The sequence below is a fragment of the Armigeres subalbatus genome, chromosome 2 (genome assembly GCF_024139115.2).
Source record: "Armigeres subalbatus isolate Guangzhou_Male chromosome 2, GZ_Asu_2, whole genome shotgun sequence".
Taxonomy (NCBI): domain Eukaryota; kingdom Metazoa; phylum Arthropoda; class Insecta; order Diptera; family Culicidae; genus Armigeres; species Armigeres subalbatus.
In genome coordinates, this window is record NC_085140.1 from 426,113,547 (window position 1) to 426,131,807 (window position 18,261).

Consider the following 18,261-nt stretch of genomic DNA (forward strand, 5'->3'; position numbering starts at 1 on the left):
TGTTCATCTTAACACAAACTTCAAAAACAGTAAACTAAACAATTCTGCACGTCTACCCGTAATGGTTTTGAAATTTTGTTCTACTTTTTAAGACAAAATTTCTTATTATTAGAGAATTAGCCTAAAATGTTGAAAATGACAACTCCTTCGGTAATTAAAACCGAACCGGGAGTTGCACAGAGTGTCCACCAAATGTGTCGACTTTGCTTGAGTGAAGAGTGCCTTGACGATATCTTTAAGGAAGAGGGCCTTCAACGATGGATAGTCGAATTTCTCTCAATAAAAGTAAGAAACCAGCTTGTGGCTCACCATCAACCTAACTCCGTTATTATTTATTTTAGGTATCATCTTTGGATCATATGAGCCGAAACATCTGCACTATTTGTCGAATACGGTTGATCGAATTCCATCAATTCAAAATACGATGCCAAGAAGTCCAGACTTTGCTACAAACCATGAACCAGAATGATCATAATGGGGATGAGATTATGCCAAGATTTTTATCAACTAGGGAACCACCTAAAGAGCATGGATGTAAGGATTGTGGAAAATCATATGCAGTGCGGTAAGATATACACTTAAAAATAAGGAACATAAACACCCATATTCTTGTTTACGTACGAACGCGCATTCTCGTGAACTCCAGCAAAATCAAATGGAGAAACGGTTCGAACAAAATAATAGCATTCGTTCGAATTCGAAAGTATCCTTCGTCCATAAATAAGAATAAGGGAGAATGCTTTCTTCTGAAGCCACAGTTCGATTCTCCAACTTAAGCATCCATCCATGTATAATACCTTTGATTGTATCTTATCGTTTTACTAATTCAGGCTCTGACTGCTCTACCCAGTGTTGGATGCAGCTCAGTAGTTGTTTATTTCGAAAAGAAGCGGTTATTTTTTACAACTTTGTTTTAAGGGACCAGTCACACTATATGTTAATTGCATTTCAGTCAACATTTGGACAATCACATGAAGATCCACGCAAAATTAAACCACGAGAATGAAAAAACTACAAAGTTAGACGAAAATAATTTGGACTTGTTGGTTAAACTGAGGGAAGTGAAAACTGAAACATCCGACGATGTCGAACTATCGAACGAATCGCAGGAACAAATGAATAAATTAAATTCAGAAGCCATTCTCCAACATCCACACGAACTAAGAGAAACTCGATCCAATACAGAGTTGATCTCGGTTGTTTTACCGCGGATCACACAAGATGAAACAGGCAAAGATCAATCCGTTGGAATAGAGGATATGATTGACATAGACGAAGTTAAAATTGAAGTTCGCACAGATAATGATGCAGAATTCAAATTATTAGACATACCGACACAAAGTTTGGTCCAGAACCAGTTTATCAGTGGAATCACGTCACTCTCAATGCAGTGCAAAACATGCCTAAAATTTTTCAGGACCAAAGAGCAGCACAACAATACACATGAACCAAATTCTCCAGAGTGTCACATGTGTAAAGTCGCATTTACTAATCCGTATGTAACTTTAGTGAATTAATATTTACATTTTAATAAAGCCAAACCAATCCATTACAGAAAAGTCTTAAACCGTCAAGAGATCATCACGAAAAGATACAAATTGCAACAGGATCCACTTACTAAAAACATATCCACTAAAGAAAAATATGGAAACCTAGAAAATCACAAAGAGCATTCCACAAATGATATTGTTGAGTACTCTTGTTCAGAGTGCAATGAAATTTTCAATCGGCATAGTTCGTTGTTGAATCATATGAAAACTCATAAATCAAAACTTTCGGAAGAGGAAGCAATTGATTTGGAGGATGAAGAAGACTCGAATGATATAGATTTTAACGCGAGTACTACCACTAGCGATCAGTCATCTAAAGAGAAAGCGAAAACTGGTGGCGATGAGCAATGGAAGTGTGCTGTATGTGCTAAAATATTTGAAAACAAAAAGAACTTAAATCACCACCAGCGATACCATGCCTCGAAGAAACATCTCTGCTCTATATGTGAGAAACCGTTCATAAACAGGTGAGCTAAGATTGTGGTTTTATTCCACAAATCCAGAATTTATTTCTTGTTGTCTAACAGGTTCATCATGAAACGGCACGAGCAAACGCATGATGCTATGCGTTTGCGCAAACCAGCGAAACCCACGCAGAGGGGAGAAGACGTTGAACGACCATTCAAATGCGATGTATGCAACAAGGGGTTCAAACAAAAAGACACAATATACGGGCACAAACAGAAAGTGCACGGACCCAAAATCCATGATTGCCATATTTGCGATACCAAGTTTAGCACGCGGTAAAATCTCAATTGTGGGAAATCGTTTTCAATTACATATTATAATTATTAAAATTTTCTCAATAGTGAACATTTATTAAGGCATATACGAAGACATTATCGTGGCGATGCGGAGGATTTTCAATTAACAGGAAGTGGATTGAACAATGGTACAGACGAGGCGAACACGAGCAATAAACCGGAATCAGCCGAAACTTCTTCACAAACGGAACCAAAATCATTTAAATGTATGAAATGTGATAAAGTTTTCCATAGCCAGAATCGCCTATGGGTCCATTACAAACGTGGACATCGGAAGAGGTATACTTGTTCGTCGTGTGACGTAGTTCTGGAAACTAAGTAAGTTGTTGGACTTGAATAAAAATTCTGTTTTAAGTTCTATGGCAAATTGGTTTATTCAAGAAAGCAATTGACCGCGCATATGGCAACGGAACACAGACCAGAAAACAATAGTAATCCTTCGTCGGAGTCATTCAGTTGCACGCTGTGCAGCAAATGGTATCCAACTAAAAAACAACAAGTTCTCCACATGAAGGCACACGCAACGCAGAGATACAATTGTAAAGTCTGCGGCAAAATATATTCAGTGCGGTAAGTGGTGGTGTATATTATTGCATGATTCGCCTTACAATCATTACCATTTCAGAGCCTGTCTTTCGAACCATATGAAAACTCACGGCGAGAATCTCAAATCGAACAAACGAAAGCGATCACCCCAAGCATCGGACTTCAATTCAGATGAGGAGTCCGAAGATACCAGCACGGAGGACACCAGTGAAGATGAACAAAGTGACAAATCTACCGAACAAGTTACACCAAGTAGGAAACAACCTCGACGAGACACTCATGATCAAACAAGGAGGTAATAATGGTAGTAATAATCGTATTTAATAATTATTGCATTATTTTTAATTTTTTATTTTTAGTAAAATACGGGCAGTTTATGAAAACCAACGCGCGATCGATTAACATCAGTTAGATATGGAGTTGCGCTTCGAGGAAGAGACATGTCAACTTTTCTGCCGGTACTTTCATATCGGGCCCATATTGGTTTTTGTATATGTACTGAGATAATTTTCCATAGAAAACTTGAAAAATCTAATAAATTCAAATATTTTGCGATCTATAGTTAAACTTTGCAGAGTTGAGTTGACGTGAAACGATTCAATGGAATATGAGAATTCAATGGAAAAATAATTAAATTTTGAACAATCAACTTATGCAAATTCTTAATGGGACTGGTATGCGGGTACATTCAATATGGGTCAAGGTTAGTTTGATTTTTTTTCACATTTCTCCCGAACAAAGTTTTGTGAAGTGGAAGTATGACAAAATTGAATGCTATTCACGAAGAAAACTCAAATGTGACAAAAACCCAAATGGAACGAATATATGCGAGTACCGGCAGTTTTGCTTGGAATAAAATACAAAGATTTATTTTTATATATAGAAAGTAACAAAATATAATTGCATGCATATATCTATTATATAATTTAGGAACATAGGAGTTCTGAATACGTTTTTGAAAATACATATACAATCAAGTTGGGCGTTAAAACTAGAATGAATTTGTTATTCGAAACTGATTAAAGCAAATTATGTTGATACTGGCAAAAGCAGCGACCATTGACATTGTCGTCAACTGCGGCTAATGTGGCACCTGTGTGGAATGTTGTTGATAATGGTCAAGATTTTTTTATGTATACAGGTTATCCGACTTGTCAATATCTGCAACTCAGCCATCTTGGATTTTTGTATGGAATTTATGCTCGTTTATTTACGTTTTGCACTGAAAATTTATGTTTCTCCCCCGCGCTGGTTATTCCCATCTACTGACGAAGTCGGATAACCTGTACATAAAAAAATCTTGGATAATGGTGTTGGGTTCAGGTTCAGCTTTGCCGTCCTGTTTACACAACAGCAAAGAAGCTTTGCTTAAATGCGAGAATTTCTATTTTTTTTTTCATCTATAGAAGGTAACGGAAATCTGCATCCAGACACCTGGCTGGGGAGGCGACCCAGGTAAGGTAACCGTACCCTTAAGCCCCAAACGCAATTCAACGGAACGGCGACGGAAACGGCAAATTTGACATAAAATATATGGGCTAACTGTCAAATTTTCCGTTTCCGTCGCCGTTCCGTTGTATTGCGTTTGGTGGAGGTAGCACCAATAGTGGAGGTACTTGGGTATTAATGAGATTTATCATATTTATGCACTTTACGATGGTTTCAGTTGATGCGTCGTGTTTTAAATATCCTGTTAAATGCTTTCGCTTGATTTCGCTTGAAAATAAAAGAACATTTACTTGTCCTCCAAGAAGGAGGTGACCGTGAATGGCACATTGTTGCTCAATACCTCGCCACGACAGCACTCCCCCCGGCATTGGTATAGACCACTCATTCTAGTTCAATAATAGATAATACCCTGAAGTAGCCAATTATCTATTATTGAGCACGCCCCATTTCAATCATGGTTAATACCTCGAAAAGTAGGCAATTACCAATGATGGAATCGCGCTTTGTAGTCCATTTGGCGTTATCCAGGCTGTACCTTATTACACTGCAGCCCAATAACGTCTGTTTATGTGGGTGTGAGCGTGTATGTGTTTTTTTAACCCTTATGCGGCAAAAAAAAAACACGCAATGTTTAATAGCTGCCTTCATTGCGAAGCCCACGACAACGAAAATAAATACTTAAAATACAAACTTGGTATATGTTTATTTGAAGGGGTCTCACAACTTGTTTATTTTCAAATAACAGCCTCCATTAAGGAGGTTGATCCACCGACCTTGACTCTATGGAGTTCATAGACTACCTGGAGCGCAAGACAACAACAAGAACTACCGTCAAACGGGGTGACTTGCAACACTTGGGTTTGCCACAAGTTTTTGTTTTTTTTACAATAAAAATATGCCCAAACATCGAACTTGTCGTCACGCATCCCTAGGTTATATTGTATTTGTTGTGCCTAGTTGGTATTTAGGTGAGAATATTACTCACTGTTGTTTTTTTGCATTATTTTGTGAAACATTTTCGTTAATTGAAAGTCGAACGTCGTAAATCGTAAGTTCGTGTAGCAAATTGAAAATAATTTTACCAGAATCGATCCCCTCTCCAGTTACAGTACCTTATAAGGTATGTTATTCCGTAAAAACTATAAAATAATAAAATTGTTTGTTTTTGAAATATCAACTTTTTAGAAATTTGTTCTCCTGCGGGGGGACTTGCAACAGCTGATACACGATAGTTTTATTTATCAAAAACTGCTGATTTACAACATTTTTTTTTTCAAACTGGCATAAATTTTATGTTACAGAATTCCTTTACTAGCCGCGATACTACAAAAAACCTGAAGGAAGTCGCATTATTTCTAATTTTTCAAAGAAAATTTTGAAGAAGGCAGCGGTAGAAGTTAAAAAACAAATTGTTTATCTGGGAAGCCGCTTGGCAGTACGATTTGTCCCCAACAACAATTTTACATTATCTTAATACAGAAAACAGTAAAACTAAGACTTACGGTGGTCAAACAGTGTTGAATCCCCAAGAAGATCCAACACTTGTGGATGGTTTGCTGCTTGCTGCGGAAATGCCTTTTCAAAATAATGATCTTAACATAATTGTGGTAAATTGGATGATGGGGATTGAAAGGAAAACCGTTTAAAAACAACTATCCAGGGAATTACTGGTGGTGCACACCATTCTTAAGCCGACATAGAGCATTTTCAAACCGATGACTTAAAAATATCAATCGATACATTGAAATCGTAAAAAAGGCGGAATGAGGGGAGAGGGGATCCCGCCAGTAAGGCCCCTGCATTGACAGTGATGAAGAATGACCCAGGATGAAAAATCACTATGATTAAGTTGTTCTAAAACATGTTAGGATTGAATTCGATGATGTGTTGCAAGTCACCCCGCAGAAGGTGTTGCTTGCAACACACATCATTTTTAATATTATTTTCATATTTTTATTATTAATGTATATCTGATTATATGTCTAATCACTAATATTAGGACCCATTAAAAGTAACATGTACTAGTAGAATGAACAAATCCTTTTAATTCAGAATTATTGAGCGAGAAACTTGAAAAGTGTTGCAAGTCACCCCGTTTTACGGTACTTGGTGTCAGTGTTCTCTGCTCTTTGATTTTACTTCATCTAAACGATTTTATAGTCTTAACTTAGTAAGTGTAATGATATGGAAATGCTAATATCATCTTCCAAACTTGGACGTACATGTTCATGATAGCATTACAGGCGAAAGTATAGAATTGATAGTTCCGTTAGGATACGGCAGGCATGAAGAATGTTTTTATAGAAGTCGATTTGAAAGCGAGCGGAGGGCAATATTTGTGATGGGACATATCGCACGACCATTCCTTCTGCCAAGCTCCCGTATGAAGGGGGGAGGGAAGAATATCAGTGTGGAAGCTGATATATCTCCACTGGCAAAAGGAAGGTGGTTTGACTTGCTCATATGCCATCGTGTGCGGAAGGATTTGCTATCGACGAGTACTGTCTCCAAATTTCTAATATGACATCAGCATTTAGTCGAATAGGATTTTTATTGCACAGTTCTGTTTTCTCATTGCGTCCGTCTCGTCGCAACCAACTTGGCTGCCTCGGAGAGAACAAAGCAGAGAAAGGCACTGCTGCTGTACCGTCGACCAATAACAGCTGAATTGATGGATGCCCCCACCAAGGGTAGTACACTAAATTAAGGTCACTCCTGACGGAGTCCAAGTTTAAAAGTGCTCGCGTTTTCGGGGGCACACCACTCGATTCAGAGGTGGCGCACAACAGTCATTTTTGTTGATTTAGGTTTGCTGCGTCGCAGCATGCGTGAAATAATAAAAATTACAGTTGTGCGTTGCTTCCTTATCGAGTGGTGTGCCCCCGAAAACGCGAACACTTTTAATCTTGGATTCCGTCAGGAGTGACCTTGATTTCGTGTGTGTTACTTCTACGTGAAGTTAAACGATTTACAATGATATGGAAATGCTAATATCATCTTCCAAACTTGGACGTACATGTTCATGATAGCATTAGAGGCGAAAGTTAGTAAGTGTAACTAATAGAAGGATATTTGAATTTTCTAAATGTCATGTCTAACTGTTAAAAAAATGCACACCAGAGCAACAGGAGCGCGCGCGCTGAAAATACACTCCAGCAGTGAAAACACTCCAGTGTATTTTCAGTGCGCGCCCTCCTGAGGCTCTGGTGTGCATTTTTCAATAGTTTAACATGACATTTAGAAAATTCAAATATCCCTCTATTAGTTACACTTACTTAGCTAAGATTATAAAATCGTTTAGATGGAGTAAAACCAAAGAGCAGAATTTTTTGCACTGAGTGTAGGACAACACTGCTTGGTGTACAAACATACCAAGATGGGGTCACAAAACTTGTTCATTCTTCGATAACTGTCTCCATTACGGATATTGATCCATAGACCTTGACTATATGGAGTTCGTAGACTAGCTGGAACCACGGTTAGATTATTATTAGACCCCCCCTAACCATTCATTCGTAGGCACGGTAAGCATAAAGCCGCATCACATCGAGAATTGAGGGTCACCTGTATGGTGGACTTTTACCACTGGAACAGGCAAACCGTAATGTTATTCTTAGCCAGATAACCAGCTGCCGACACCACACGGCTATCTAGGCTGTTCGTGGAGAGAAGTTGATATTGGCTTTACATCAACTCTCAATGTGGCCGAACAGATCGGTCATTACGTTCAGCAGCCGAGGAAGGCCCTCTCCGGATATATGAGTTATAATACACATTACACAACGTTGAAAACGATCATCAAGGAAGGCGATTTTTTCGCCATTAAATACTTATATTTAAATTGGAATTTCTCTTGTCTTTTCGTTAAGATATTCTACGCTAAGTTAAAAAAATAACAAATCAATATTCTATAATCCGATCGGCCATTTCCTTTCATTCCGGCTCAATTTTGAACTCTTCTGCCTCAAACAGAAAGGTGACGTCCTCATTCGATTCTGTGTGTTCCATACACTGAGTTTCATTCGATTTCTGTTCTACAGCTTTGTCCATAAGGACCTCCTCGTGCTTCTGCTGAATATGCTTGTTAAATTCTACTACCGTTGCAAACTTAGCGTTGCACAACGGACATGAATGAAATCTAGGCTTTTTCTTTTTTTGGCTAAAATGATTTAAACGTTTTAGATTGCAATGAACTATGGACATGGACATTGCATTTGCTTACCGTTTTCTACCTTTCGCTTTATCAATATCCTTTATAGTTTGCCTTTTGTTAAAGGATCGACTTGTTCCACTCGTCTCGTTGCCTTCTCCAACTACACGTTTCTTGCGTTTGCTTTTAGTAGTCTGCTCTGATCTATAATTTAAATAAAATTATCATTCAGTATGTTCACAGTAGTTGTAGAAATTCAACATGTTTCTTACGGTCTTCTTCTCTTGTGAGGATCTGGATCATGCGTGTTCATATGTTTTCTCAATGATGATCTGTAGTTATAGAGAGACAAGTTTAGTGTTAGCTGAATTAAAACAATTAACTAACAAGAGTCTGAAATTGATAAGATATCAGGTTCGGGAACATTATTGTATCAATTGCTCTACATTCCAACTTAAACTTGGCCTGCTTTTCAACTTAATATTCTATTAGCATTTCCTCAGTTATTCATTGAAAGCTTTCTTATGCCTGCCATTGCAAGTACAATGGATAGGGTTAGGCGGGGCAAGATGGGTCACGGGGTAAGATGGGTCAGGGCCGTTTTTGAGCATCGTGTACATTTTAATGTGAAGATTATGACTTTGTAGGAGGAATAATTTGGTTCTACTTTATTATCACTCTATTTGATGATAAAATTTTATTTTGGTAGAGTATGGCAAGGTACAATATTTTTCAGCATTGTTTCTTATGCGAAACACACTTTCTATAAAACGTGTAATCTCGTCGAGCAATGTAAAATTTAAACATTTTTAGTAACATAGTGATCGTATTATAAGTAATGTAGGTGATGTTATACTAACTGCGTTGAAATAAATAAATTTGTTCGAAAATTAGACATTCTAACATGAACTTACAAATGGGGCAAGATGGGTCAGCACATACTGAAGGGCATAGTTCGTATTCAAAACATAATTTTCCATTGCTGGTTTAATCATTTTAAGGTTACTTTTGACATAATAATGTTAATTTGTTTATTGAAAATGTCTATTTTTACCCTTCTTACACCCTAAGAAGGGTATAAAGATCGCTTGAAAAACCGACTTTTTATCCGAGGCTCGGAGACCCAAGTCGTATATACCAATCAACTCAGCTCGACGAACTGAGCACATGTGTGTGTGTGCGTATGTGTGTGCGTTACAAAAATCTCACATCAAGATCTCAGCCGTCCGTGGACCAATTTGCACGATTTTAACACTATGATTTGCACGAAAGCTATGACTTTGTCATTGTACGAGTTCAATTTTTTTTGCAATCGGACATTTGGTTCCAGAGATATGTGAGAAATACGAACATGAATTGCATTTTCAGAAAACTAACAAAATAATGTCACATGAATATCTCAGCCGTCTGTAAACCAATTTGCATGATTTTATCTTTAAACGAAAGCTATGACTTTGCCATTGAACCCATTGTATTTTGTTTTTGCAATTAGACATTGGGTTCCGGAGATATCTCTGAAATACGAACATAAAGCATTAGACGTATCAACTTCACACATTGGTAAAATATGTCCCATCAAGATCTCAGTCGTCCTTGGACCGATTTGTGCGATTTTATATTTAAACGAAAGCTATGTTTTTGTCATTGGACCCATTAATTTTTTTCTGCAATCGGAAATTCGGTTTCAGAGATATCTGTGAAATACGAATATGCGACATATTTTCAGACTACTAATGAAGAATTGTCACACCAATATCTCAGCCGTCTATGACCCGATTTGAACTCTTTTGGGCTTAAACAGAAGCTGTAATATTGCCATTTAAGGCGGCAAATCAAATCTGCAGTCTTTTTGTATTTTTTAAAAAAAATTAAATTTCCAGAAGTATTCTTTTTTTACCCTTCTTACACCCTAAGAAGGGTATAAAGATCGCTTGAAAAACCGACTTTTTATCCGAGGCTCGGAGACCCAAGTCGTATATACCAATCAACTCAGCTCGACGAACTGAGCACATGTATGTATGTGTGTGTGTGCGTATGTGTGTGCACGATTTTAACACTAAACGAAAGCTATGACTTTGTCATTGTACGAGTTCAATTTTTTTTGCAATCGGACATTTGGTTCCAGAGATATGTGAGAAATACGAACATGAATTGCATTTTCAGAAAACTAACAAAATAATGTCACATGAATATCTCAGCCGTCTGTAAACCAATTTGCATGATTTTATCTTTAAACGAAAGCTATGACTTTGCCATTGAACCCATTGTATTTTGTTTTTGCAATTAGACATTGGGTTCCGGAGATATCTCTGAAATACGAACATAAAGCATTAGACGTATCAACTTCACACATTGGTAAAATATGTCCCATCAAGATCTCAGTCGTCCTTGGACCGATTTGTGCGATTTTATATTTAAACGAAAGCTACACACTTAAAATAAATCGCCGAATTCGGTAAAATTTTACCGAAATCTCAACAGCAGAACTGTTCGGTAAATAATTTAACTGATTTTCGGTGATTTTGACAGTTGAGCAATGGAAAAAATTACAAAAAATCTGTAAAATAAATTACCGAACAGTTCAGCTGTTGAGATTTCGGTAAAATTTACCGAATACGGTGAAATGAGGTAAGTGTGTATGTTTTTGTCATTGGACCCATTAATTTTTTTCTGCAATCGGAAATTCGGTTTCAGAGATATCTGTGAAATACGAATATGAGACATATTTTCAGATTACTAATGAAGAATTGTCACACCAATATCTCAGCCGTCTATGACCCGATTTGAACTCTTTTGGGCTTAAACAGAAGCTGTAATATTGCCATTTAAGGCGGCAAATCAAATCTGCAGTCTTTTTGTATTTTTTAAAAATTGTTAAATTTACAGAAATATCCCTTTTTACCCTTCTTACACCTTAAGAAGGGTATTTAGATCACTTGAAAAATCGTGTATGTATGTGTATGTGTGTGTGTGCGTGTGTGCGTTTCAAAAAATGTCACATCTAGATCTCAGCTGTCTGTGAACCGATTTGCATGATTTTATCTTTAAACGAAAGCTATGCCGACATTTAGTTTCCGAGATATTTAAGAAATACGAACATTAAGTGCAAAATAATGTCACATCTAGATCTCAGCCGTCTGTGAATCGATTTGCATGATTTTATCTTTAAACGAAAGCTATGCCTTTGCCATTGAACGCATTGATTTTTTTTGCAATCGGACATTTAGTTTCAGAGATATTCGTGAAATACGAATCTTAAGTGCATTTTCAGAAAACTTACAAAATAATGTCACATAATGATGTCAGCCGTCTGAGATCCGATTTGCACGCTTTTATTTTTATACCAAAGCTATGGCTTCGTGATAGAAACCATCAATTTTTTTTTGCAATCAGATATTGGGTTCCAGAGATATCTGTGAAATACGAACATAAAGCATTAAACGTATTTTGTTCACAACATTGGCAAAATAATGTCACATCATGATCTCAGCTGTCTGTGGACCGATTTGCACAATTCTTCAAACGAAAGCTACGCCTTTGCCATTGAACGCATTGAATTTTTTTTGCAATCGGATATTCGGTTTCAGAGATATCTGTAAAGTACGAACATGAGGCATATTTTTAGAAAACTAATAAAAAATTGCCACATCAATATCTCAGCCATCTATGGTTCTATTTGATCTCGTTCGGGCTTCAACGGTTGCAAATCATCGGGCTTGGTTGCAAATCAAATCTGCAGCCTTGCAGCCGTGTATTTTTATTGAAAAGCGACCTTAGCGACCAATGTTTGCTTTTTCATATTGAAAACAATAAAAAAAATATCACTAGCGTTTCCACTAGCTTTTTATTAATATACGACTTTCACACTTGTGTCTTGATGCTGCTTGAATTATTTTATTTGTAAAAATAATAAATATTAATTTTATAAAACTTTTTTTCCCCTTTTACTATTACCATAATCGCATACCTATCAACTCAGATCAAAGAACTAGATATAAAATGTGTATGTTACAAGATAGTGCCACTTCAAGATCTCAATAGTTTGCTATCTGATTGAGCTCTCTTAACTATAAGCGGAAGCTAAAATATTGCCATGAAATGCATTTTTTTTCAATCGGATATTGGATCCTGCTGATATCTCTGAAAGTTGAAAAAAATTTACCAACTTCGAACTTTTTTTCGAGCATAAAATTTCGTTTACTTGTTATCCAATTAAAGTTCATGTTTATGCATAAAAATTGTAATATGCAGTGCACCCATAACCTTTCAAAAGTGTAAGAAGGGTTCCATTCACTGTAGGTGGATTAAGTCGGGTTTTTTATTTTGAAATCGATAAAAGCATGATAATATCAGTTATTTTATACTCAATTGAAGGTCATATGCATAGAAATTGTAATATGCACTGGGCACACACAACCATTCAAAAGTGTAAGAAGGGTTGCGTTCACTGTAGGTGGATTAAGTCGGGTTTTTGTCTTTAAGAAAGCAATACTTAGACGGCTTGTTTTCATAAGAATTTGCAGACATTTTTAAATGTAGAGCCATTTCTTCATCCAAGGCTTAAAAATAATTGTTTATTCAATATAATCATTGGCAATAAAGCTATCTATCTGTGTGTAATTCAATATCTTTCTTCTTCTCTTATATATAAAAATGAAATGGTCTGTGTTCGTATCCGCATAACTCGAAAACGGCTGGACGGATTTTCTTCATTTCTTCAGCAGATATGTTCGTTACCGTTTCCGACGGGTTTATATGATATTTCCTCATGCGAAAATTACGCGTAAGGTTGTGTAAATCCTAACTAAAACTAAAATTAGGATTCGTATGGAAATTTTACATGGGAATTTTGGCCTACTACGCAGGACAACGTCTGCCGGGTCGACTAGTTGGGAATAAAAACAATTATTGCAGTATTTAAAAGTGACCCATATTGCCCCGCTGTTTGACCCATCTTACCCCGCCATTTTTTGATTGACAGAAAAATAGACTTCTACTTTAAAGACTCGAAATGGAATAAAAAGTGGAGGCTTTGTTATTTCATACCCCTGGCTTACAGATTATGAGCTATTTTTATAGATCCATGTTGAAAAGTTGAATTAGAATGTTTCTGTTTTGAGATATTCAGGGTTCGCCTTAGGCGACCCATCTTGCCCCATCATACCCTACACTGCCCAGGGTTCAGGGAAGTTTTCAACCCGAAAACATCCTAGACCGTACCGAGAATCGTGTGTTTTAGCTTAGTTAAACTTGAAGCATAATATCATATAATTAAAATTGCTTGTGAGACGTTAGTTTGTTTGGTACCTAATTGACTGAAATGCTCATCTCGGTATGATAAGAGATGATATGGTACTAGAAAAAACATACGACCTAGAAGTGTGATTTAACATCGACCGGTCGATTTTTTTTTTCGTGATAGACACCAGCCCACAGCTATTTGCTCACCGTAGCGGAAATCGAAAGCCACAAATTTCACACTCATGGTTTCTCGGTCCATGAACATATATGACATGGTTTCCCAAAGCCGCTCTGTCCCTGAATGGCTTCTGACAAATATCGCAATTGACAGCAGCCGTGCTTTGCTGACGTTCGTGGATTGGCTGGTGCGTTCGCAAATGTCGTTTAATTAGGTACCTGCAAGTAGGATAATGTATTTCAATTTTGTAGTATTTGGAAAAACAGTCAGGGAAAAACTGCTTACCAACCGGCAATTGGCTTTTTGCAAACCGGGCACTCATGTTTGTTTGCTCCATGTACTAGCTTCATATGGTCTCGCAGTGTTTTTCTAATTTTGAATGTAAGCTCGCAAAGATAGCATTTTAAGGCTTTTGGCTTATCCTCTTCTTCTATGAGTGATCGTTTCTTACGGCGTTCTTCAATTGGTATATGAGTTTGCATATGATCCCGTAAGTTTGACCTGGAAATGACAATGGTTCAGGTAAATGATCTTTTTATATTCGAAGGTTCATGGTTCAATCCCCCATTTAACAATCGTGTGGTTAATGCGGGAGCATTCCAAATTAGATTTATGAATTTTAATCACACACCATAAGGGTTTCTATTTATTTACCAATAAACACATGCAGTTATTTTTCTTACCGACGTTTGAATGGTCTTTCACAAACGTGACAAACAATTTTTTCGATAGGTTCCTCATGTGTCGTACAATTGGATGATTTTTCACTCACATTCTCGTCAAGCTGCACCAGCGTTTGTCCCTGTCCGCTATTAGTATCTTCACTCGAAAAAACAGGTTGACCAGCAGAATCAGATTCATCTCTATTGTCCAGATGGAAATCTTCCGTTTCGCACCACAGAGTATCTTCCAGGTCAATCGATCGATCTACCTTGTCCTTTTCATCAGCTGTAGACTCAGTGTCTGATAGTACACTTGGTATTCCCAGTTCATCATCAGTAAGAGTTTCTATTTTAACTGCTTCTACGACAATTAAATCCTCAATAATATGAACTTTCTCGTTCATTTCTTTCTGATTAATTCTCTCTTTCATTTTGTTTTGTTTTGGACGCAGAGGGTTCTATTTTCACAAAATTCTGAAATCGGCAGCAGACAACCAGACTGGATAATGGATTCTGAAATATATATTTCTCGGGTACTTATTCAAAAGGACGTATGTGGTTTTGTAAACAAAGATTCAAACGTCGATTTGTCCGATCTGATAGCCCTGTCACGCAAACCATCATCATAGACAGATAGGGGGAGGCTTCGGCTACATGCTGGTGGTGTTGGTTTGCGTGGGAGTATCAGATAGACTAACGCAAAATGAACTCCCCCAAGAAATTATGACGTTTGAGCGGGTCGCATAATGAACGCAAAATGAACTTTTGTTCGAGAAGACGACCCGCTCAAATGTCAAAATCCATCAGGTGAGTGAATTTGATGAACTCCTGCACAGGTCTATTGGACAAATCGACGTTTGATTTTTTGTTTACAAAATCACATACGTCCTTTTGAATAAGTACCCGAGATTTATAAAGAGGTAAATCAAGCATAATTTTTCATAACGACGTATGTAACAAAAGTAAACAAAACGGGGTTTTTAATACAACGTGACAACACGCGGCTTTATATAATACGCATCGATTTTACTGATTTCAGATCTTAAAATTCTTTAATCTAATCTTTTTGCGAATCGACGTATGTAAAAATTTCTATTTTTGAAGTCTCACTGTTACATACGTCGCTTTAACATATGGGAACTAAAGAGCCCCGCACATAGGATACGTTTGCGTTGCGTTTGACACATTTCCCATGGGAAAACTGTCAAACGCAACGCAAACGTATGCTATGTGCGGAGCTCTTAAGAGCGACCTATGTATAACACAAAAATCAAAACAAAACAAAACTGCAGTTGCGTCAATCGTGCACTATGGAAAACCGACCAATGTACACCGACGTACGTGTAGCATACCGGTGTATGTATAATTTTATCGTTTTTCACAATGAATTTGAATGAACTGAGCTTTACTGTGAAGCACGCTTATTACGTGTCTTGTAATGATGCATGCCAGCGGAAAAAAGTATTGAAAAAAGATTTAGTTTTAAAACAGTTTTAGAAAAAGTTTTGCCAACTTTCAGCAAAGGATTTCTCGAATCCTCGTATTTGTTACATACGTCGTTATGAAAAATTATGCTTGAAATATTATGTATTTTTGTTGCATATTAGGTTCTGCAGCGTCTGAACGTAACCTCAATCTGGTGACAGGTCTTGTTGGACTCAGGGGCAGCCAACCAATCACGAACTCGACCCTTGTCGGAGTCAGTCGAAAGTACTACTGAACTGTCAAAAAAGTTCATTCGACGAGGACCGAATTCATTCGTGACGTCATGCTGCAGAACCTACACGGACAGATAAATCAACCCAAACTTTGAGTTCAATATACGCACTATTGAGAATATCGCAGAAAAAATTTACCCAAATTTGGGTAGTTTTCCCTTTCTTTCCCATGATTGCTATCAAAACTAGAGCAAGATGCAAACACCTCACCGAGGTTGCTGAGCCCAATAACCCAAATTTGAGTAAACTCAATATTCTCTATTTTGAGTTGATCAAGGTCCGCTTTGGATAAATTAAACTCAGCTTTGGGTAAATTGTTTACATGGGATTAAAGGCAAACTACCTAGTGCCAGAAAAGTCATTTTACTCAAATTTGGGTTATTGGCCCAAACCACGGTTTTGAGTGAAAACAACCCACTTTTGGGTAGTTTTGGTTTTCAGTGTATGAATCCAGCTTTCCACGTTCGGTAATGGCGGCTTGTCGCTGTGTAAAAATCAATCGGTCACTGTACTGTTTGACACTAGCTGGAAGACAGCTCACTAGCGTTCCTGGATGAGGGGAAGGGAAAAAGGCCTTTTCGCCAGTGAGTTCTCCTCCAGCTAGTGTCAAAAAGTACAGTGACCGATTGATTTCTACACATCGAAAAGCCGCCATTATCGAGCGTGGAAAGCTGGATATATTTGTTAAAAAGAATGCAAAATTCAAACTAAGTTTATTTTGTTTTTTTCCCCAAATAATATTTAACAATACTTCTTAATATAAGATTTAAAACGAACATAACCACAATCTTCAATGTTTGGCTCCGGCACAATAGAAAATTTTGATTTCACTTTGACAACCAAATCGATTCTATCCGCACCACCGAGATAAAAAACAATAAACTATCCAGCTTTCCACGCTCGATAATGGCGGCTTTTCGATGTGTAAAAATCAATCGGTCACTGTACTTTTTGACACTAGCTGGAGGAGAACTCACTGGCGAAAAGGCCTTTTTCCCTTCCCCTCATCCAGGAACGCTAGTGAGCTGTCTTCCAGCTAGTGTCAAACAGTACAGTGACCGATTGATTTTTACACAGCGACAAGCCGCCATTACCGAACGTGGAAAGCTGGATAGTACAATAAAGTACATAAAAACAATATATATACACACTTAAATTGATAATTTTAGCTCGGTAATTTTTTTTACTGGTTTTATCCTGTAAAAACTAAGTTATACTGGAAGCTCGGTTAATAGTTGAAAAATTACTGACAACTGTAATATTATTCACCGAACCCTCTGTAAAATGAAATGTCAAAAATGTCAACAACCGAGCTTCTCGGTTTTTATAGATATTTTTATATTTTTACCGTGTTCTGTAATCAATTTTACCAACGTCGTTAAAATTTAAACCGAGTTCTCAGTTAGCAGTCATCTTTCGTGATACTTTAGAAAACGCCATTTTTTTAAACATCTCCTCGTGTTCCAAAGGAAAGAAGGGCGAGCAAAAATACTAGATACTTTTTTCTGTTTTTAATCGAAGGAATTTTCAGCCCTATAGGATGGCTCACCTCTTAACAATACTATAGATACGAATGATTATAAATAATAAACGTTTTGTGTGGTAAGTAATACGATTAGGCAGTAACTTCAAATCATAGATTTTCACGAGTTTTTTTTTAAATTATATTTTCAGCAGTGGCTAAATTTTCCCCGATGTTGCATTTAACACTTACGAAGGGCGTTACGCCCCGCCGAATTTCCAGTTTTTCACCTAGATCGGAGTTTGTTTTCAAAGAACCGGGATTTGCGGAACGTGCATATACGTACAACAGACAACGTTTATGAACAAAACAGTATGTGCAATAAAACATGTTCAATTTACCATTTGTTTTTATTCTTTACGACAAAATTGAAAAAAAAAACAAAATTGCAATTCGTTCGGTATTTTTTTACGGGAGCACCGCTAAAAAAGTACCGAAAAACAGTAAAAAGAAGTACTGAGAAATCAGCAAAACTGATTTT

The 18,261-nt window shown here is 37.2% G+C and overlaps 2 protein-coding genes across 3 annotated transcripts; one reads left to right on the plus strand and one right to left on the minus strand.

Annotated features, from left to right (window-relative positions):
- On the plus strand, positions 1-3,421 carry LOC134213521 (zinc finger protein 585B-like). The gene is made up of 9 exons (XM_062692650.1): positions 1-285; positions 342-565; positions 953-1,495; positions 1,556-2,017; positions 2,078-2,293; positions 2,360-2,632; positions 2,696-2,884; positions 2,940-3,155; positions 3,220-3,421. The coding sequence occupies exons 1-9, from the start codon at positions 127-129 to the stop codon at positions 3,260-3,262; spliced, it is 2,325 nt and encodes a 774-aa protein (XP_062548634.1). The 5' UTR covers positions 1-126; the 3' UTR covers positions 3,263-3,421.
- A 4,686-nt stretch (positions 3,422-8,107) lies between these two features.
- On the minus strand, positions 8,108-15,059 carry LOC134213518 (protein suppressor of hairy wing-like). Of its 2 annotated transcripts, none has more exons than XM_062692646.1 (6): positions 14,651-15,059; positions 14,164-14,379; positions 13,908-14,096; positions 8,732-8,791; positions 8,532-8,663; positions 8,108-8,468 (listed from the first exon to the last, which is right to left on the minus strand). In XM_062692646.1, exons 1-6 carry the CDS (start codon positions 14,737-14,739, stop codon positions 8,243-8,245), a joined length of 912 nt encoding a protein of 303 aa, XP_062548630.1. In that variant the 5' UTR covers positions 14,740-15,059; the 3' UTR covers positions 8,108-8,242. The 2 variants fall into 2 exon arrangements, with proteins under 2 accessions (XP_062548630.1, XP_062548629.1); XM_062692645.1 differs by having other exon boundaries at positions 14,562-15,059.
- Positions 15,060-18,261: the final 3,202 nt, after the last annotated feature.